General features: G+C 56.4%; 2 protein-coding genes and 1 non-coding gene across 11 annotated transcripts in view; all 3 read right to left on the reverse strand.

Moving 5' to 3' along the window:
• SDC3 (syndecan 3) overlaps nucleotides 1-6,768 on the reverse strand; it is a 58,817-nt gene extending 52,049 nt beyond the window's left edge. The window contains exon 1 of the mRNA XM_068167469.1: nucleotides 6,625-6,768. Within this exon, the coding sequence (XP_068023570.1) occupies nucleotides 6,625-6,714 (90 nt within the window). The 5' untranslated portion in view covers nucleotides 6,715-6,768. The remainder of the gene's footprint in view (nucleotides 1-6,624) is intronic.
• Nucleotides 6,769-12,421: 5,653 nt separating this feature from the next.
• The window catches only part of PUM1 (pumilio RNA binding family member 1), a 96,578-nt gene continuing 89,427 nt past the window's right edge, over nucleotides 12,422-19,572 (reverse strand). For all 9 annotated transcript variants that reach the window (XM_068167481.1, XM_068167480.1, XM_068167482.1 and 6 more), the window contains 2 exons: nucleotides 19,218-19,410; nucleotides 12,422-16,665 (listed from right to left, as the gene is read on the reverse strand). In XM_068167481.1, the coding sequence (XP_068023582.1) occupies nucleotides 16,534-16,665; nucleotides 19,218-19,410 (325 nt within the window). In that variant the 3' untranslated portion in view covers nucleotides 12,422-16,533. The remainder of the gene's footprint in view (nucleotides 16,666-19,217; nucleotides 19,411-19,572) is intronic.
• LOC137456169 (small nucleolar RNA SNORD103/SNORD85) lies at nucleotides 18,312-18,397 on the reverse strand. The gene has a single exon (XR_010990978.1). It is a non-coding gene; the product is annotated as a small nucleolar RNA SNORD103/SNORD85 (small nucleolar RNA).

The following is a 19,572-nucleotide window of genomic DNA, read 5'->3' on the forward strand; positions in this document are numbered from 1 at the left end:
AGCCTTGGCTCGGTCCTGTTCCTGCCCAACACCAAAAAACATGGTTTGGGGAGGGGTGGGGAGAGTGGATGCTGCACCCAGGCTCAGCCTAGCAGCCCCAAGAGCTACACTCTGCCCAGATTCCAGCCACATCCAACAAAGGAGGGACACAGACCTGTTGGAGAAGGTCCAGAGGTCACAGAGATGATCAGAGGGCTGGAGGACATCCCCTGTGGGTACAGGCTGGGAGGGTTGGGGGCTGTTCAGCCCTGGAGAAGGGAAGGCTCCAGGGAGACCTTAGAGCAGTCTTCCACTATCTGAAAGGGCTCCAGGAGAGCTGGGAAGGGGCTTTTGACAAGGGCTGGGAGTGACAGGATGAGGGACAACGGCTTTGAGCTGGAAGAGAGGAGACTGAGAGTGGAGATGAGGAGGAAATTCTTCAGAAGGAGGGTGGTGGAACACTGGAACAGCATTTTACCGGACTGGAGGTGTCCCTGCTGACTGCAGGGGGGGTTGGACAAGACGATCTTCCAGGGACCCTCCCAACCTGATGCAATCCGTGAGTGTGTGAATCCTTCTGCCCTGCCCTGGCTGCCGGCGTCTCCCGCCCTGCCCTGCGGGCTGGGCACAAAGGGGAAGCCTTTGCCCCACACGCAGCTCACCAAGGTCGCTGAAACGCTGGGGAGCTCTGCAGGAGCAGCTCAGTATAAATGTCACAGTAATTAACTGGCCAAGACGTCTGTGGGGGCCACAAAAAGCTCTCTGTTCCGTCCCCCGCCGCCCTTCCTCCCGCTGCCTCTCTCCCCAGAGCCCGGCACTGGCTGGGGAGGAGGAGGAGGAGGAGGAGGAGGAGGAAGAGGCTGGACCACTCCCAAAAGCAAATCTTCTCCCCCCTTCCCCCCCACCCCCCCCCCCCCCCCCCCCCCCCCCCCCCCCCCCCCCCCCCCCCCCCCCCCCCCCCCCCCCCCCCCCCCCCCCCCCCCCCCCCCCCCCCCCCCCCCCCCCCCCCCGCCCCTCCTAGAAAGCAGCACATCCAGGAAAGAGGGAAAAGCACAAAGCCAGGGTGGAAAACCTGGGGAAAGCTCTCCGGCAGGCAGCGCTCCTGCCCTCCCTCCGCACACGTGTGGCCGCCGCGTCTCCAGGGACACGGCTGGCAAGAGCGCAGCATCTTCTGCTGCGGCCGGGCCGCCGCTGCCGGGGTGACAAACAGAGGCACAACCCCCACCTCCCGCCCCAGAGAGGCTCGGCGGCATCGACCGTTCTGCAGGAGAAATCCTTCCCCGGCATCTCCCCGGGGTGCTGAGCCAAAGCAGCTTCCCTCTGTCAGCTGGAGCAGGAGGATGAGGAGCGTGAGGGGATGCTGAAGGGTGCTGAGGGGATGTTGAGGGGATGCTGAGGGGATGCTGAGGAATGAAGAGGGGATGATGAGAGATAATGTGGGGTGCAGAGGGGGATGCTGAAGGGTGCTGAGGGGGTGCTGAAGAGTGAAGAGGGGATGATGAGAGATACTGTGGGGTGCAGAGGGGATGCTGAGGGGTGCTGAGGGCTGCTGAGAGGATGCCGAGGGGTGCTGAGAGGATGCTAAGGGGTGCAGAGGGGATGCTGAGGGCTTGATGAGGGGCACTGAGGAGATGCTGAGGAGTGCAGAGGGCATGCTGAGGACTACAGCTCCAATGAAGGTACCTTCTGCTGCTCCCAGGGCATGCCAAGCCATGTGGCTAAAGGGAGCTCCCCCACACAAATCACTGCTCCCCATCTCCTGAGCACCAAGGCTGGGTTTGCAGTGATGCTGAGCTCCAGGTTCAAGCAGTGAGGAGTAGAATCCAAGCAAAAACCACCCCCAGAGCCAGGCAGGGTACAGGGCTGGTCCCTGAGCATGGGGAAAGCCTGGTGGGACAAGGATGTGGGCACAGAATTAATGCCACCACCTCAACCTATTTAGGGCCTTGAAAGGCCAGGGCTAGGGAAGGCTCTGGGCTGGCAGGGCACAGCCTGTGGGGTTTGGTAGCCAGCTCACGTCCCACCAGAGACTTGCATTCCCTCAGCCCTGCTGCCGTCTCCCGGGGGCTGCCACAACAGCTCCCAGCGCTTCCAAAGGGAAAAGGAAGCCTTAGGGACTCTGGCAAACTTAACTCCCACTGCACCATGCACGGGGGCCAGCAGCCAGGGGACCCTGCACCCTTCAGGAAGCTCTGGGAGCCTCTCATTTGTGATTATCATCATTTTTGCTCAATTTCTCTCCTGCTCCAAAGAGGAAGGAGCTAGGTGCTGAGCGTGGCTGGCTGGGGAGAGCTGGGATGTCCCTACAGACAGAGCTGGGTCAAGCCACCACATTTCCCCAGCTCACAGCAGAGAGCTCAAATATTTGTTTTACAAGGGCCTGTGATGGTAGGGCAAGGGGCAATGGTTTGAAACTAGAGAAGGGGAGAAATAGGCTGGGCATCAGGGAGAAGTTCTTTGCAGTGAGGATGGAGAGGCACTGGAACAGGTTGCTCCGAGAAGTTGTGAACACCTCATCTCTGAAAGTGTTTAAAACCAGGCTGGATGAGGCCTTGAGCAACCTGGGCTGGTGGGAGGTGTCCCTGCCCATGGCAGGGGGGTTGGAACTGGGATGAGCTTTAAGGTCACTTCCAACCCAAACCATTCCAGGATTCTAAGTCCCACCCCTCTGGGAGCCAGGCTGAGCCTGAGCAAGCTTGTTGCATGCCACACAATTTCACAGCAGCCCCCAGAGCACCCCCAAACCTCAGAAGGGGCAAGCTGCTGACCCCAGACCACCGACAAACACGGTGGGAACAAGGGTGCCCTGCAAACCCCCCAAACCACCCTGCTGGTTCCCAGAGCTGTGGGAGATGCTGACCCCACCCCCAGATCCCCTGCAGGGGGGAAGGGGCTGCTCCACCCCAGATCTCTGTGGGGGTATCTCTGGGTCCTTCATTCTCCATCATCATTCTGGACTGAGCCATGGGTGGAGTTTAAGGGATGGGAAGGAGCATGGGATGCAGTCCCACACCCCCACACTCTGCAGGACCAGATAAATCACCTCCTGATACCCCACACAGAGGAGCTGGATGAGGCTAGGCCCAGGCAAAGCTGCAGCAGGGACAAGGACATGAGCAGCCAGGACCTGCAGAAAGGTTACAGCTAATCAGCACTCTCAGTAATTAAGGGGATGAGTTGATCCCTAAGGTTGCAGCTCAGCCTGGCAGCCAGGGGCACCTTCCCCAGCACGGTGAGGGACGTTAGGTCCCCAGGCTGGGAGTGCCACACGGGGCTGGATGCATGTCCCCCACTCCCCCACCACTCTCCCAGCGTCTCACCACAGCTCAGTGTCCCACCCTCACTGAAGCTCACTCCCCAGCACCTCCTGGGCATGAGCAGTGCTGCGTGCTGCTGCCCTCCCCCTGCCTGCTCTGTCCCCAAATGGTCCCCAGATGCCACTTGGCTGCCAGCATCCTGGCTCCCCACCGAGGCCCTGTGTGGAGGAGGAGGAAGAGGAGGAGGAAGGAGCAAACCCCTCCAGCCTGTGTGTGGTCTGTGGGATGGGGAGCAGCCAGCTCTGCCAGCTGCACAGAAAACTGCCAGCTCTTGGATTCTCTGGTGTCTAACAAGGGGCTGAGCTCACCCTAACCACAGGCCTGGCTGACGTGGGGGTTCCTCTCCACTGAGGCTTTGGATCTCCCAAACAGATCCAATTTGGTCCCACAGCTGGCTGCAAAGCAATGAGGCAGGAGCTGGGGGTCAGCAGGGAGGGACAGGGTGAGCCCATGAGCCTCACAGCCCTGGGGTACCCAGCCAAACCCAAACTTGCATGTCCATGATGCTGCTGGGATCAGGTCCTGCAGGAGAGGCAGCTCTTGCCCCACAGGCACAAGAGGTTAAAGGTCCTGGTCCCAGTGGAATCGATCCCAGATTCCCCAAACCCAAGGCCAAGAGGGATCACAGCCATCAGGAGATCAAAAGGAAGCACTGAGTCCCAGGAGACCTCCTTATGGTTCAAGGCCACATCCCTGTGCCCAGGCCAGCAGCCTTGTCTCTCCACACTGTCCCAGGCTGGGGACAGGGACACTGAACCCGTTCCAGGGAGCTGGAGGGCTCAGTGCCAGCAGGAACTGGAGCTATTTGTCAGATCCCTGTAGTACAAACATTGATGAATTCTCCAGGTGCTGCTCCAGGGAAGGGCTCTCTGGCAGGGAGCAGGCAGAGGGTTTGCAGCCAGCAGCTCCCAGTCTCCTGCACAGCTGCCCCAGGGCTGAGGGGTCCCAGGTCCAGCCCCCTCCTGTTGTCACAGCAGCCAGATGGGATGCACCAGAGCTGGACCAAGTTGCTGTTTCCCACCCCAGGGAGAAGTTGAGACTTTGTCTAGCAAGACCAAATGATATGAAAGCTTCAGCAGAGAGCAGGAGGGGAGAGGAGAGGCCCTCAGTGCCCTCCAGGTGAGGGATGTCTCACGTTCCTGGAGCATCCCTCAAGGGGAAGGCAGCATCCCTCCCTCCCTGGGACTGCCTCCCCCAGCTCCTACGGTCCTCAGGAGCATCCCAGCTTCCCATCACCTCCCACCCCAGCACTGTCACCTTTCCTACCTAATTATCCTCATCAGATCCAGCAACCGCCTCTGGCACCACTCACTGGCCAGCACCTCCCGAAACGGGGAGGGGGCAAAAGCTTACAGGGGGGGGCAGCAAGCACCCACACAGCCGACCCCACACCTGCCACCAGCTTGGCCACATGCACCTCTCACCACCCTGGGCACCCAGTGATTGAGAGGAGCTGCCAGCAGAGCTTGAGCTTCCCCAGAGCCGTGGCAGAGCACAGGCTTGGGCTCAAACCGCAGCCCTTGGATCCAGGCAGCGCCAGGGGCCAGCAGCTTTATCCCTGCTTGCCCCAGTGAGGCACACACGTCTGCTCAGGAGCAGCCCGGCAGCCTGCTCAGGAACATCAAAGTTGCATCTGGCTCTCAGGGAAGGGAAGAACTGCTGGGAGAGCATCCAGCACACACCAGCACCACCCGTCAAGCATGAGGGTGCCTGCCCACGGTGCCCACAAACCAGGTGCCCAGGAGGATGGAGGAGAGCTCTGGGTTATTCAGTGCAGCTGGTGAGCAGCCAGGCCCTGAGAGTTCTTCCCCTCTTGAGGAGAAGAGGAGGAGGAGGAGGCAGCCTTCCTCACCTCCGTGCTCTCAGATTCCTCCTGGGTTATGCTGGAAAAGCATCTTCTGGCTGCAGGAGGATCCTTCCTGGAGACCAGCACCCCACAGCCAGCACCCAGCAGGCAGGGAAGGGTGCAGGCAGGGAAGGGTCTCCCAGCCAGAGCCAGTGGTGGGATGAAGCAGTTCTGGAATCACCACGAGGAACCCCAGACCCTTCCTCCTGCCGACTTCCAGCTCCCCTTCTGGGAGCAGAGCTGGAAAAACCTCCAGGGGAGAGCCCGGGAAGAGCAGGCAGAGGCTGGGCACGGAAGGGGCGAGCAGCAGCCAAGGCTTGCCCACACCTACCCCTGCCCATCCCCTAAGGATGCAGGAGAGCCCCCCGGAGGGCAGGCAAGGATGGGGCAACCCCCACCCCAAGTTTCTTCTGCCACTGAAAAGCAACGGAGGGATTTTCCTGCTACCCTCCCTGCCCGGAGTGGTATCAGGCCGTGGTTCCCTGCGACCTTCAAATGGCAGCTGCCTGCAGCCCCCTCCCCGGGCAGGGCCCTCCCCACCCTCCGCCTGCCGCTGCCTGCCCCTGCCCAGCCCCTGCCCAGTCCCTGCCCGGGATGGGCATCGGCTCCTGCCTGCGCTGCCCGAGCGGGGTCAGCGGCTCTGGGGGGGCTGGTGCGGGGTCCACGCTCGTTATCGGTACCAGCCCCATGCCCTCAGCCCGCTACGAGTCCCCCCCGCCCACAGTCGGTCCACGCACGATGCCAGTACTGGTCCCAGCATCCCAGCCCGGTGCCAAACCCCCAGCCCGGGCTCAGTCCACACACCACCCTGATACTGCTCCCACCCTCGGTGGCCCCCACCCACGTCTGGTCCACGCACGATACCGGTACCAGTCTCGCCGCTCCGGTCCGGTGCCAGGCCCCCCAGCCCCGTACCAGCCTCGCTGCCGGGGCCAGTCCATACACGGTGCTGGTCCCGCAGCCCCCTCCCAGCCCGGAGCCGAGACCCACCGCCCGGTGCCGGTCCACGCACGACACCGATGCCGGTCCCACCCCCCACTGCCCAGTACCGGTCCCTGACCGATGCCGGTGCCTCCCATCCGGTGCCGGTCCAGGCACGGTACCGTCGATACCGGTTCCAGCACCCCGGGCCGGTCCGACCCCCCCTCGCCCGGTGCCGGTCCACGCTCGATGCTGATGCCGATCCCACCGCCCCTGAAATCGGTGCTGGTGCTCCCCCGACCCCCCTGGCCCCCGTTCCCTGTCGGTGCTCGATGCCGCTGCCGTTCTCCCGGCGCCGCTCCACGGTGCCGGTGGCCACGCACGACGCCGACACCGGGACCAGCTCCCCGCTCCGCTCCCACCTCGCCTCACCCACTCCCGTTCTGTGCACGGCGCTGGTCCCACACCCCCCAACACACACCCGGGGCCGGTCCCTCCGGACCCCCCGGGCTCCCCGCACGCCGCGGGTCCTCCCGCCCGGTCCCGGTGCCGGTAACTCACCCGGGCAGCGCTCAGCAGAAGCAGCAGCAGCAGCAGCACCGTGAGGCTCCGCAGCCCCCGGGGCGCCGGCGGCGGCACCTCCCCGGGCATCTTCCTGCCGCAAGGACGGCGGCGGGCGGCGGGCGGGCGGCGGCGGCTGCAGCGGCGGGAGGCGGCGGGAGGAGGCGGGAGGGAGGCGGGGGCGGGGAACGGGAACGGCCCTTTGTTGCCGCCGCCCGCGGGAGGGGAGGCGGCGGGTGCGGGAGGGAGGATGTGGGTGAGGGGGGATGTGAGTGCGGGGTCGCTGTGCCCCCACCCGCGCAGGAAGGAAGCATCGGGACCCCCCCACGCACACCCCCCGGGCTCCGGATTCGGTCCCGATTCCGGCACGCCTGTGACCGTCCCGGTCCGGACCTGCCGCCGGGGACACTCCCGGAGCGGGGATGGGGGCAGTGGGATGGTAGTGGGGTAGGGAGGGTCGGGGTAGATGGAGGCGACCTTGGGGTGGGATTAGGGGCCCTGGGGTTTATTAGGGGGACCCTGGGCTAAACTGGGGGGGAGCCTGGGGCAGATGGAAGAGGGCACTGGTGTAGAGGAGGGGCCCGAGGGCAGACTGGGGGGACCCTGGGGTAGATAAGAAGGAGTTTGGTGTAGATGGGGGAGGAGCTGGGGCAGATCGAGTGGAGCCTGGGTTAGATGGGGGGCGTCTAGTGGTAAAGGTGGGGACAGGGCAGGAGGTCTCAAGGCAGATGGGAGGGATCTGGGGCAGAGTGGGGGATCTTGGGGTGGATTGAGGGGAGCATGGGATAGATGGGGGGGTATCCAAGGGTAGATGGGGGGGTGTGAAACAGGTGGGGGTGCTCTGGGGTGGATAGAAGGAGGAATCTGGGGCACATTGGGGTGACCGTGGGGATGGGTGGCAGGGACTGGGGCAAAATAAGGGGGACTGGAGTAAACTGAGGGAATCCAGGGGCAGAGGAGGGAGGACCCTGGGGTGGATGGGGGGATTCAAGGGTAGATACGAGGGGGGCTTGGAACAGATTGAGATGGCTGAGGAGTAGCTGGAGTGGGACCTGGGGCAGACTGAGTGCTCTCAGGGGTGCTGAGGTAATGGGGGGGGGGGGGGGGAGGGGGCTCATGGACAGTTGAGGGGGCAGGAGTAAATGGGGAGACTCAGGGGGTTATGAGGGGAGGAACAACAAGCAGGTGGGGGGACCATGGAGCAGATGAGGTCACCTCAGGGAGGACAGGGGAGAGAAACCAGGGACAGACAGATCTGCCCTGGGATCTGCCTCCAGGGGCAGCTGGAGCAGGAGCTCACCACCCCTCCCTGCTCCCTCTGCCTCCCTCTGTAGGACCCGTGGTCACCCCCAGTGGGTGCTGTGTTCAGGGCCACCCGCGGGGGTACAGCAGTCCTCTGTCATGGCAGTAACTTCCACATAGCTGTTGGGGTGCCCCTGGGGTGGTGGCTTTGCCCTGAATCTGGGTCACTGCAGTGGTCCTAGAGGCGGTAGCTATGGGTGAGCTGTGCAGAGATGGGACAGGATATAACCCACAAGCATAGAACCCCAGCAGGGTGGGGTCAGAAGGGACCTCTGGAGAGCATCCAGTGCAACTCCCCTGCTAAAGCAGGGCACCCACAGCAGCTTGCCCAGGATCACAATGCCCGGGGGAGTTGGAATCTCTCCAGAGGAGAAGACTCCACAACCTCTCTGGGCAGCCTGCTCCAGGCCTCCAGCATCCTCACAGCAAGAAATTTTCTCCTCCTGTTCCGATGGAACCTCCTGGCTTCCAGTTTGTGCCCATTGTCCCTTGTCCTGTCTCTGGACACCACTAACGAGAGTCTGGCCCCAGCCTCTTGCCCTCCAGCCTTTCTCTCTTGCTGAGCATTGCTCAGCTCCCCTCTGGGGCTGCTCTTCTCCAGGCTCAGCAGCCCCAGGGCTTTTCTCCTCTCAGAGATGCTCCAGGCTCCTTGCTGTCCACCAGCACTCCCATGCCCTTCTCACAGCTGCTTCCCAGCAGGTCAGCCCTCCCCTGTGCTGCTGCAGGAGGCTGTTCCTCTCCACGGGCAGGACCCTGCTCTTGCCCTGGTTGAACTTCAGGAGGTTCCTGTGCCCAGCTCTCCAGCCTGGCCAGCTCAGTCGTTTCTCACACCTCCTAATGGCTTCTGCCTGGTTTCTGTGCAAAGCCCCCAGACCTCCAGGGATTCCCACAAACCTCCTCCTGTGATGGGAGATTGACACTGGGAGGGGGCCAAGGCGGTGCAGGGGAGGTTACAGGGGAGAAGAGGAACCAGGAGAAGGGAGTCTGGAAGAAGGAGCACTGGGGGAAGGGGCACAGGCTGCCCACTACCACTGGTTTTGGGCAGAAATCAACCAAATTCAGCTGAGAAAGGGGCTGTGGCTCCCGGAGACAGCAGGGAGGCAGAACTGGGGCACAGCCCATGGTGGGGGCATCCTCCCAGTCCCATTCCAAGGGTTACTCAGAGCCAGGGCTCCCCTTCCGGGTGGGAAATATCGGGGTAGGGGGAGAGCTCTGCCTCGGGGGTCCCACCTGAGTCACTTCCCTGGGTTTTAATCATGCTGTAATTAGCAGGAGCCCCATTAATAATTTATTTATTATTTTAAACGTGCATTAATGTCATCAGGGAGACGCTCGGGAGGCTGAGGGGGAGCAAGCTGCAGGGAAGGTTGTGGGTGGTGCAGAAATGCAGCGAGGATGGGTTGGGGTCCTGGGGGCTGTGTCCTGGGGCAGTGGGGGGGATGTCCTTGGGGCAGGAGGGGAGTCTTGGGACAGTGGAGGTCAATCTGGGGCAGTGGGGAGGGGGATCCTGGGACAGTGTGGGGTGTCCTTGGAACAGTGGTGGAGTCCTTGCTGCAGTATGGGGGGGGTGGGGGTTGTCCTCGGGCCACTGGGGGGGATCTTGGTGCAGCATGAGGCGTCTCAGGGACAATGGGTGGTGTCCCCGAGGCAGGGGAGGGGTCCCTGGGATTGTGAAGGAGTCCCGGGGGCAGTGAGGGGGGCCCTGAGGCAGTGCAGGTGACGCTGGGGCAGTGGGGAGGGGGTTTCTGGGGCCATGAGAGGGTGCTTGGGGCAACGGCTGGAGGTCCTTTGGGCAGTGGGGGTCCGCGGTGCAGTGTCTGAGGATCCCTGGCACACTGTCCTGGGGGCAGGGAAGGGGTCAGCAGAACAATGTCGGGGGTCTCCCTCAGACAGTGGGAGGGTCCCCAGGGCAGTGGGGGGGTCCCGGGGTAGCGCAGGCGAGCGGGGCGGGGCCGGAGCCGGGCGCGTTGCTGGGGCTGCACCGCCCCGCAGTGGCCGCGGCCGCCCCCTGCAGCTCCCGGAGCTGGCCCAGCCCCCGGCCGCCCCCTGCAGCTCCCGGAGCTGGCCCAGCCCCCGGCCACCCCCTGCAGCTCCCGGAGCTATCCCAGCCCCCGGCTCTATCCCAGCCCCCGGCCGCCCCCTGCAGCTCCCGGAGCTGGCCCAGCCCCCGGCCGCCCCCTGCAGCTCCCGAAGCTGTCCCAGCCCCCGGCCGCCCCCTGCAGCTCCCGGAGCTGGCCCAGCCCCCGGCCGCCCCCTGCAGCTCCCGGAGCTGGCCCAGCCCCGGGCCCTATCCCAGCCCCCGGCCGCCCCCTGCAGCTCCCGGAGCTGTCCCAGTCCCCGGCCGCCCCTTGCAGCTCCCGGAGCTGTCCCAGCCCCCGGCCCTATCCCAGCCCTCGGCCACCCCCTGCAGCTATCGGAGCTGTCCCAGCCCCCGGCCACCCCCTGCAGGGTGACCCCCGTGAGGGTCGCAGAGCCCTGGAGCAGGCTGCCCAGAGAGGTTGTGGAGTCTCCTTCTCTGGAGGTGTTCAAGCCCCACCTGGATCGAGGGAGGTTCTCCTCCCCCTGTACTCTGCCCTGGTGAGGACGCACCTGGAATATTGCATCCAGTTCTGGGCTCCCCAGTTCAAGAGGGACAGGGATCTGCTGGAGAGAGTCCAACCAGGATGATTGAGGGTCTGGAGCTCTGCCCTGTGAGGAGAGGCTGAGAGCCCTGGGGCTGTTCAGTCTGGGGAGAAGACTGAGAGGGGATTTAATCAACGTTTATCAATATCTGAGGGCTGGGGGTCAGGAGGGAGGGCACAGGCTCTGCTCACTTGCTCCCTGGGATAGGACAAGAGGCAATGGATAGAAACTGCAGCACAGGAGGTTCCACCTCAACATGAGGAGGAACTTCGGGTCACAGAGCCCTGGAGCAGGCTGCCCAGAGAGGTTATGAAGTCTCCTCCTCGGGAGACTTTCAAGGCCTGTCTGGGTGCATTCCTGTGTGACCTGAGCTAGCCTGTGTGTGCGGTAGTTTTAGGCTATGCCTTTAACATTGTGTTACAGGGGAGGAGATCAAGCTCAAAGCCTGTCAGCTGAGCATGAGGGCAGGGGATGCTTGGTTTTTATTTTGCAATATTTTAATGTTGGGGGAAATCTCAACCCCCACAGTATGGTCCTGCTCTGGCAGGGGGGTTGGACCCCATGATCAGCACTTGTCAGGCCACAACTTGAGTCCTGTCTCCAGCCCCTCAGCTTAGGAAAGATGTCGACTTGCTGGAAGGTGTCCAGAGAAGGGCAACAAGTCTGGGGAGGGGTTTGGAGCACAGCCCTGTGAGGAGAGGCTGAGGGAGCTGGGGTTGCTTAGCCTGGAGAAGAGAAGGCTCAGGGGAGACCTTATTGTTACCTCCAACTCCCTGAAGGGAGGTTGTAGCCAGCTGGGGGTTGGCCTCTTCTCCCAGGCAACCAGCACCAGAACAAGAGGACACAGTCTCAAGCTGTCCAAGGGGAGGTTTAGGCTGGAGGTGAGGAAGAAGTTCCTCATGGAGAGATTGGCCATTGGGATGTGCTGCCCAGGGAGGTGGTGGAGGCACCATCACTGGAGGTGTTTAGGAAGAGTCTGGATGGCTTGGTGCCATGGTTCAGTTGATCAGATGGTGTTGGGTGATAGGTTGCTCTCCAGAAGTCCCTTCCAACCCCCACCATGCCCCCAGCAAGCACCAGAACAAGAGGACACAGGTCTGGTCTGGTCTGGTCTGGTCTATTCTATTCTATTCTATTCTATTCTATTCTATTCCCTTTTCTTTTCTATTCCCTTTTCTTTTCTATTCCCTTTTCTTTTCTATTCCTTTTCTTTTCTATTCCTTTTCTATTCCTTTCTATTCTTTTTTTCCTTTTCTATTCCTTTTGTTTTCCATTCCTTTTCCATTCAATTCTTTTCTATTAATTTCTCATTCCATTCCTTTCCTTTTCCATTCTTTCCCATTCCCTTCCCTATTCTTTTCCATTCCCTTTCCATCCCTTTCCCATTCCATTCTTTCCCATTCCCTTTCCATCCCTTTCCCATTCCATTCTTTCCCATTCCCTTCCCTATTCTTTTCCATTCCCTTTCCATCCCTTTCCCATTCCATTCTTTCCCATTCCCTTTCCATCCCTTCCCCATTCCATTCTTTCCCATTCCCTTCCCTATTCTTTTCCATTACCTTTCCATCCCTTTCCCATTCCATTCTTTCCCATTCCCTTTCCTTTCTATTCTTTTCCATTACCTTTCCCATTCCATTCTTTCCCATTCCCTTCCCTCCCACCCCAATTCCACTCCATCCCTCTCCCATCCCACCTCTTCGCTGCCCCTTCCCCAAGCCCCGCCAGCGCTCCCCAGCGCGCCGCTTCCTCCACCGCGCCGCTTCCCCACCCTGCACCGCTCCACCCCGCCGCGCCGCGCCGCGCCGAGCCGAGCCGGGCCGGGCCGCGCCGGGCCGGGCCGGGGACGCAATCAGCTGCCGGCAGCCCAAGCAGGCAGATTCCAAAGTCTCTGTATTTTTTCAAAATAAAGATCACACGTTGTTTAGAGACAATCTACACAAGAGTTACAAAAAATAGTCGCCCAGGCAATAAGCATACACAGGTTTGTTAATTATACACATATGGTTACAAGTGTGCTTGCAAAAAAGTTGGGGAGGGGAGGGGAAGGGGAGGGTTTGTTTTGTTGTTGGTGGGTTCGGTTGGTTGGTTGTTTTTTTTTCTCCTGTTTTTGTTTTTTTTTGTGGTTTTTCTTTTTTTCATTGGAAATATACACAAGGCTCTGTAAATGTACACCGTGTAGTGTTACAGGGGGGCGGAAGGGGAAGGGGAAGGGGAGGGGGTCTATATTCAAACGAGGGGGAGAAGGGAGGAAGGGGTAGGGGGAATTGACAGTATGTTACATTCACTTACAAGTAGACAAAATGCAAAATACAGTTCCTCTTCTGTACAAAAAAAGGGGGGGAGGGTAGGAAGGGAAAGGGGAGGGGGGGCAAAAGGAGGTGATTCACACTTTACAAGGTGAAAAGGTTGGGGAGTGGGGAAGGGAAAAAAAAATCCTAAAGGCAAAAGGGGTTGGGGGGGGGGGGGGGTGGGGGCTGTACTTTTGCACTCCTCGTTTCTTAACTGTCACAAAAGAAGCAAAAAAAACCAATCTCTCCCAGATTCCAAAAAGAAAATCAACCCCAAATAAGTAATAATAATAATGACTAAGGACCCCAAGCCCGGCTGGTCCTGAACTGAACCCAGCTCCTGTAAGACTGCTGAAGGAAGGACTTTTCTCTACTCTCCAACTAGGTGGACAAAGAAACCCAAGCATTTGTTTCGAGGGTTTGCATTCCTCCCCCCCTCCCCCCGTTATTTTTTTCCTGTTGTTATATTTTTTCCCCCTGCTATTATTTTTGTGTGTGTGTGTGTTGTGGGGTTTTATTTCCCTGTTATCATTTGTTTGTTCCGGTGGTATCGTTTTACTGTGGTTTGGGTTTTTGTTTTGTGGGTGATGTTAATTTTTTCGTGGTGGCCTTAATTTTTTCGTGGTGGCCTTAATTTTTTGGTGGGGTTGTATGTTTGGGTTTTTTTTTTTTTTGGGGGGGGAAGGGGGTGTGGGAGAGGTTTTTTAATCCTTTAATTCATTGTGGGTTTTAATCCTTTTTGTTTAAGCCTTTTCTTTCTTAACCCTTTTTTAAACCCTTTTGGTTTTAACCCTTTTGGTTTTAACCCTTTTATTTTTAACCCTTTTTCTTTAACCCTTTTATATTTTAACCCTTTTTTAAACCCTTTTATATTTTAACCCTTTTTTAAACCCTTTTATTTTTAACCCTATTTAACCCTTTTATTTTTTAACCCTTTTTTAACCCCTTTAACCTTTTTTTCCTTACCCCTTTTATTTTTTAATCCTTTCTTCGACCCTTTTTCTTCAACCCTTTTCTGTTTTAATCCTTTTTCTTCGACCCTTTTATTTTTTAATCCTTTTTCTTTAATCCTTAGGTTTTTTTAATCCTTTTTAACTCTTTTCTTCTTTGACCCTTTTATTTTTAATCCTTTCTTTAACCCTTTTTCTTTAACTCTTTTTCAATCCTTTTTCTTTAACCCTTATTTCTTTAATCCTTTTTAACTCTTTTCTTATTCAACCCTTTTATATTTTTAATCCTTTCTTTGACCCTTTTTCTTTAACCTTTAACTCCTTTTCAATCCTTTTTTCTTTAACCTTTTTCTTTTTTAATCCTTTTTCTTTAACTCTTTTTCTTTAAACCTTTTATTTTTAATCCTTTTTAACTTTTTCTTTAACCCTTTTTTAATTCTTTAACTTTTTCTTTAACCCTTTTAGTTTTTAATTCTTTAACTCTTTTTCTTTAACCCTTTTATTTTTTAATCCTTTTTCTTTAACCCTTTTTCTTTAACTCTTTTCTTCTTTAACCCTTTTCCTTTAACCCTTTCATTTTTCAACCCTTTTCCTTTTTAACCCTATAACCCTTTTCCTTTAACCCTTTCATTTTTCAACCCTTTTCCTTTTTAACCCTTTAACCCTTTTCCTTTTTCGACCCTTTTCCTTTTTAACCCTTTTTAACCCTTTTCCTTTAACCCTTTAACCCTTTTCCTTTAACCCTTTTCTAACCCTTTAACCCTTTTAACCCTTTTCTAACCCTTTAACCCTTTTCCTTTAACCCTTTTCTAACCCTTTAACCCTTTTTCCTTTAACCTTTTAACCCTTTTCCTTTAACCCTTTTCTAACCCTTTAACCCTTTTCTCTTTCTCTTTAACCCCATTATTATCCCCCCCCCCCCCCCATAAACTAAGCTGTATGCAAAAAGAACATCATTTTTTTTTCTTCTCCTTCCAAACCCAACCAAACCAATTCCCCCTCCCCCAAACAAACAAACCAAAACAAAACAAAAAACCCCAAAACAAAAAGAAGAAGAAATTTACTTCTGGTTGAAATTACAATTTACAATATACAACACTAGAATATGCTACGACCATAAAAGGTGTTGAATATACACTGAAATGCACAGGGGGGGGGGGAAGGTGAGGGGTGGGGGTGGGGTGGGTGTTTTTTTGCCTTTTTTTTTGTTTCTTTTTGCTCCTAAGTTTGGTTTGTTTGTTATTTTTTTGTTGCTTTTTGCCTTTTTCTTACCAAAAAAAAAAAAAAAAAGAGGGAAAAAAAAAATAATAATAAATCCAAGGCGGGGGGGGGGGGGGGTTTTGATGTTTCAAGATTCAAACTTCTCCACATTTACATTACAGAGGTTTACAAATGTACAATTGTACAGTCAGAAGTATGTTCCACTACTAGGGTACATTATAGATACAGCTCCAGACATCAAAAAACAAGAAAATACTACAAATTATTATTGGTTTGTTGTTTCTTCTCTTTTTTTTTTTGTCTTTTTTTGTTTGTTTTTTCTCTTCTTTATATATGTAAAGTCTACACCAAGTATACACTAGATATTTATAGAAGCAAGACCAAAGCTGAGTTGGATTTTTTTTTGTTTTAACCTCATGCTTAAAATGATCAAATTTTCTCTCTTTCTTTCTTTCTCTCTCTCCCTCTCTCTCTCTCTCCCCCTTCCCTCTTCCTCCATCTCAACAGAACGAACCAAGTAGAAACCACCCAACCCCACACCCAACCCTCCCCCCCTTCTTCTTCTCCCCAAAACCATTCCTCTTTCCCTGCTTTAAAAACCCCTGCTTGGGGGGGGGGGGGTCTCAACCTCTTTCAGCCTTAAAAACCACAAGCCAAAGCCACTTCTCTCTTCCAGCACCTCAGACTCCTCAAATTAAACCCCCCTCACCCCCCCACAAAAAAAAAATAAAGCAATTAAAAACAGTTTCCAAACCATTTGCTTCGTTGTTTTGGTTGAATGGTTTGGTTTTAGTAACCAAGTTGACTCTTTCTGGTGAGGAAAGCCTCATTTGTGGCCTCTGAAACTGAAGCAATAAAACTCATTCCCCAACTTCTCACTGACTTTTCAACTCAAAGGAGCCAACAGAAGAACAGAACAAACTAAAAGGAGGGGCTGCAGAGAAGTTGCTGAGTTAAAAATGGGGAAGGGGGGGAGGAGGAGGGGGGGTTGTGGTTGGTTGGTCGGTCGGTTGAGTTGTTTTGCTGCTGGTTTGGTTTGGTTTTCCCCTCAAAACCAACCACCCTGAAAAGTTTCCACATCTGGAATATAGATACAAGAAGAGTGACCAAAAAGGGGGGGGGGGGGGGAGGGGAAAAGAGAACAAGCCCAAAACCCAAAAGCAAGGTGGCTCTTTCCATGTACATTGGGTACCTATGTACAGTATTCTATACACCAGTAAAACAGCAGGGCAATTAGTTAATTAAAAAAAATAATTAGTACATGTTATGCATAATAAAATTAAAAGGAATTTACAAAGGCTTCTCTTTTTTTTTTGTTGTTTTTTTGTTGTTGGGTTTGGTTTTGTTGTGTTTGTTTTGTTTTGTTTCTCCTTTGTTTTCCCCACCCCCCCCCTACCCCCACCCCCACCCCCTCCTCTTCTTTAGCAGTGTTAAGCAACCTCGCTCTTGACCGGATCTGGAATCGTGGTGGTTGCTGGTTGGTAGGTGCTGAGGGGCAAGGGAAGCTCCTCCCAAGGGTGGCTGCTTCAGATGATGCCGTTGGGGGGCCCACAGATGGGCCCCAGGTCCACTCCGTTCTTCATGTAGTACTTCTCCAGCTTGGCCAGGATGTGTTTGCCGTAGGTGTACTTGCGCAGGGTGGCGATGTGAGGCCGGATCTAGGAGGGGAAGAGAAGGGGGGGTGAGGAGCAGGAACCCCCAGAGCTGCCACCTGAACACAGCCACAGAATCACAGAGTGGTTTGAGTTGGAAGGGACAACAATGATCATCCAGTTCCAACGGGGCAAGGACAACTCACACCAGCCCAAGTTGCCCAAGGCCTCATCCAGCCTGGTCTTGAACACCTCCAGGGAGGAGGCAGCCACAGGCTCCCTGGGCAACCTGTGCCAGTGTCTCCCCCACCACCACTGGAAAGAATTTCTTCCTCCTCTCCACTCTCAACCTCCCCTTCTCCAGCTCAAAGCCACTGTCCCTCATCCTGGCACTCCCAGCCCTTGTCACAAGTCCCTCCCCAGCTCTCCTGGAGCCCCTTCAGGTACTGGAAGGCTGCTGAGGTCTCCCTGGAGCCTTCTCTTCCCCAGGCTGAACTTTCTCAACCTGTCCCCACAGGGGAGGTTCTCCAGCCCTCCCATGATCTTTTTGACTTTTTCTAGACCCATTCCATGTTCTTATGCTGGGGGCCCCAGAAGGGGATGCAGTGCTGCAGGTGGGGATTCACAAGAGCAGAATCCAGGGGGCAGAATCACTGCCCCCATGCTGCTGGTCACCTGCACAAGTTCCAGGGACCACCCAGTCACAGGGTGCTGGCCACCAGCAGAAGCCTCCAAGAAGCCTGAAGTGCTGAAGAGCCATGTCCTGTAAGCACAGCAGTGGCTGCCAATGCAGCTCCCTAACTCACTGGGGGTATTTTTAGGAGGAACTTCTGGTCATGCAGGTGGCATCACCCTGAGCTACATGACTGGAATCCAGCTGGATCTCAGCACGTGGGTGCATACCAGGCTTTGTCCCAAGAGAGGAGGCTGGGAAGACAAAACCCCTGGGTACTTGAGCTTCCCACTGCTGGCCTGACAATACCCTCAGCCCAGGGTAAACACCCCCAGGCAGAAGAGGCATCAGAAGGGTCCAGTGGGCATGAGCAAGGTGGTCTTGAGGGGCAGCTCAGGGTACTGAGGCTGTGTAGTCTGAAGAGGAGGCTGAGAGGAGATCTCATTGCTCTCTACAACTCCCTGAAAGAAGGTTGCAGTGAGGTGGGGATTGACATCTTCCCCCTTGTATCAGGTGACAGGAGAGGAAATGCCCTGAAATTGTGCCAGGGGAGGGTTAGGTTAGAGATGAGGAAAAACTTCTTTGCTGCAAGAGTGGTCAGGGATTGGCACAGGCTGCCCAGGGAGGTGGTGGAGTCCCCAGCCCTGGAGGTGTTCAAGAAAGGTGTGGCCATGGCCCTTGGGGACATGGTCTAAAGGATTGGAAGACATCACCTGTTGGAGAGCTTCCTGCCCTCAGGCAGCAGGCACACAGCCCTGGGGGGCAGGACTGGAGGCACTGCAGATGAGGAATGTGAGATCCTGAACCTGTTTGCAGTCAAAGGCTGCAGCTTTGCACTGCACCTGGGAGCCCCTGCTCAGAACCCAGAGGCAGGAACGCTGATGAATGGCTGCAGGCCAGGTGCTGCTGCAGCAGCTCCTCTCAGCACGGTGTCACCAGCCTGTCCTCAGCAGGGCTGCAGCGCAGGAGCACAAGGTGGCACAGCAGCGCTGGCACCGCTCTAAGAGGGGCAGCAGGGCCAGGCTGGGGGTGGGCAGGGGCTGGCTCAGCTGCACTGAGCACACAGAGATGCTCCCCTCAGCGAGCACAGCTCTCAGCGAGGGCAAGTGTGACATCATTGCCAGCCCTGCCCAGCCCCTCCTGGGCACCAGCCCCTCCTGGGCACCAGCCCTTTGCTGCTGCTGCTGTGCCAGGCTGGGAGGATTTCAGGAGCATTTGCTACACCATGAGCACAGAACTAGGTTAGTAGGTCAGGAGAGACTGCTGGAAGCAGCCAGGCAGTTTTCAGCCCAAACTGCATCTCATTATGGCACAGTTCTGTGTTTCAGCTATTACTGAATTACTGGGATCACTTCTGGGCTCCTTACTCCAAGGAGGACACTGAGAGGATGGAGCAGGTCCAGAGAAGGGCAACAAAGCTGGGGAAGGGTCTGGAGAACAGGGCTGGGGAGGAGCAGCTGAGGGAGCTGGGGTTGTCTGGAGAAGAAGAGGTTGAGGGGAGACCTCATTGCTCTCTACAGCTCCCTGGAAGGAGGTTGGAGTGAGGTGGAGGTTGGCTCTTCTCCCTAGTCTCAGGTGACAGAAAAGGAAATGGCCTGAAACTGTGCCAGGGGAGGCTTAGGTTGGAAATGAGGAAAACTTTCTTTGCTGCAAGAATGATCAGGGGTTGGCACAGGCTGCCCAGGGAGGTGGTGGAGTCCCCATCCTTGGAGGTGTTCAAGAAAGGTGTGGCCATGGCACCTGGGGACATGGTCTAGTGGCCATGGCAGTGTTGGGTTGGTGGGTGACCTTAGAGGGCTTTTCCCCCAACAGTTCTCTGCTTCTGCCAGCAAACCCTGGAGGGCAAACACAACCACCTCTGCCTGTTTTGAACTCTGCAACCAGCACGGCAGCCACAGGCCTCACCCAGGCTTCCAACCCTCACCGAGGGAGGGCAGCTGCTTACCTTGTGCATGACAATCTTCCTCTGGGCTGGCTCTGCCACGTCTATCATCTTCTGTACCACGTAGTTGGCATACTGGTCCTTCATCATGGTGTATAAGGCACTGTGGGGGCCGTCGTTCATGGTGCACACCTCGTCGATCAGCATGGCGCGCTCCGTGCGCGACGCGTGCGTCACACACTTCTCCACCACGTTGCTGCAACACACCAAGGACAACCTCTGAGCACCAGCAGCCCTGCTGGGCTTTCTGTCCAAGCCCAAGGAGATCTCTCCTGCTCCCAGCAAAGGCAGACAGGGTTTCTGTGGCCCCAGAGGGAGAGGCTTGTCCCCTGGTGATCAGCTCTGGTGAGTACTGTGC

The sequence above is a fragment of the Melanerpes formicivorus genome, unplaced genomic scaffold, assembly GCF_026170545.1.
Source record: "Melanerpes formicivorus ecotype bairdi unplaced genomic scaffold, bMelFor1.0.p_v2 SCAF_118, whole genome shotgun sequence".
NCBI classification, from domain to species: Eukaryota; Metazoa; Chordata; class Aves; order Piciformes; family Picidae; genus Melanerpes; species Melanerpes formicivorus.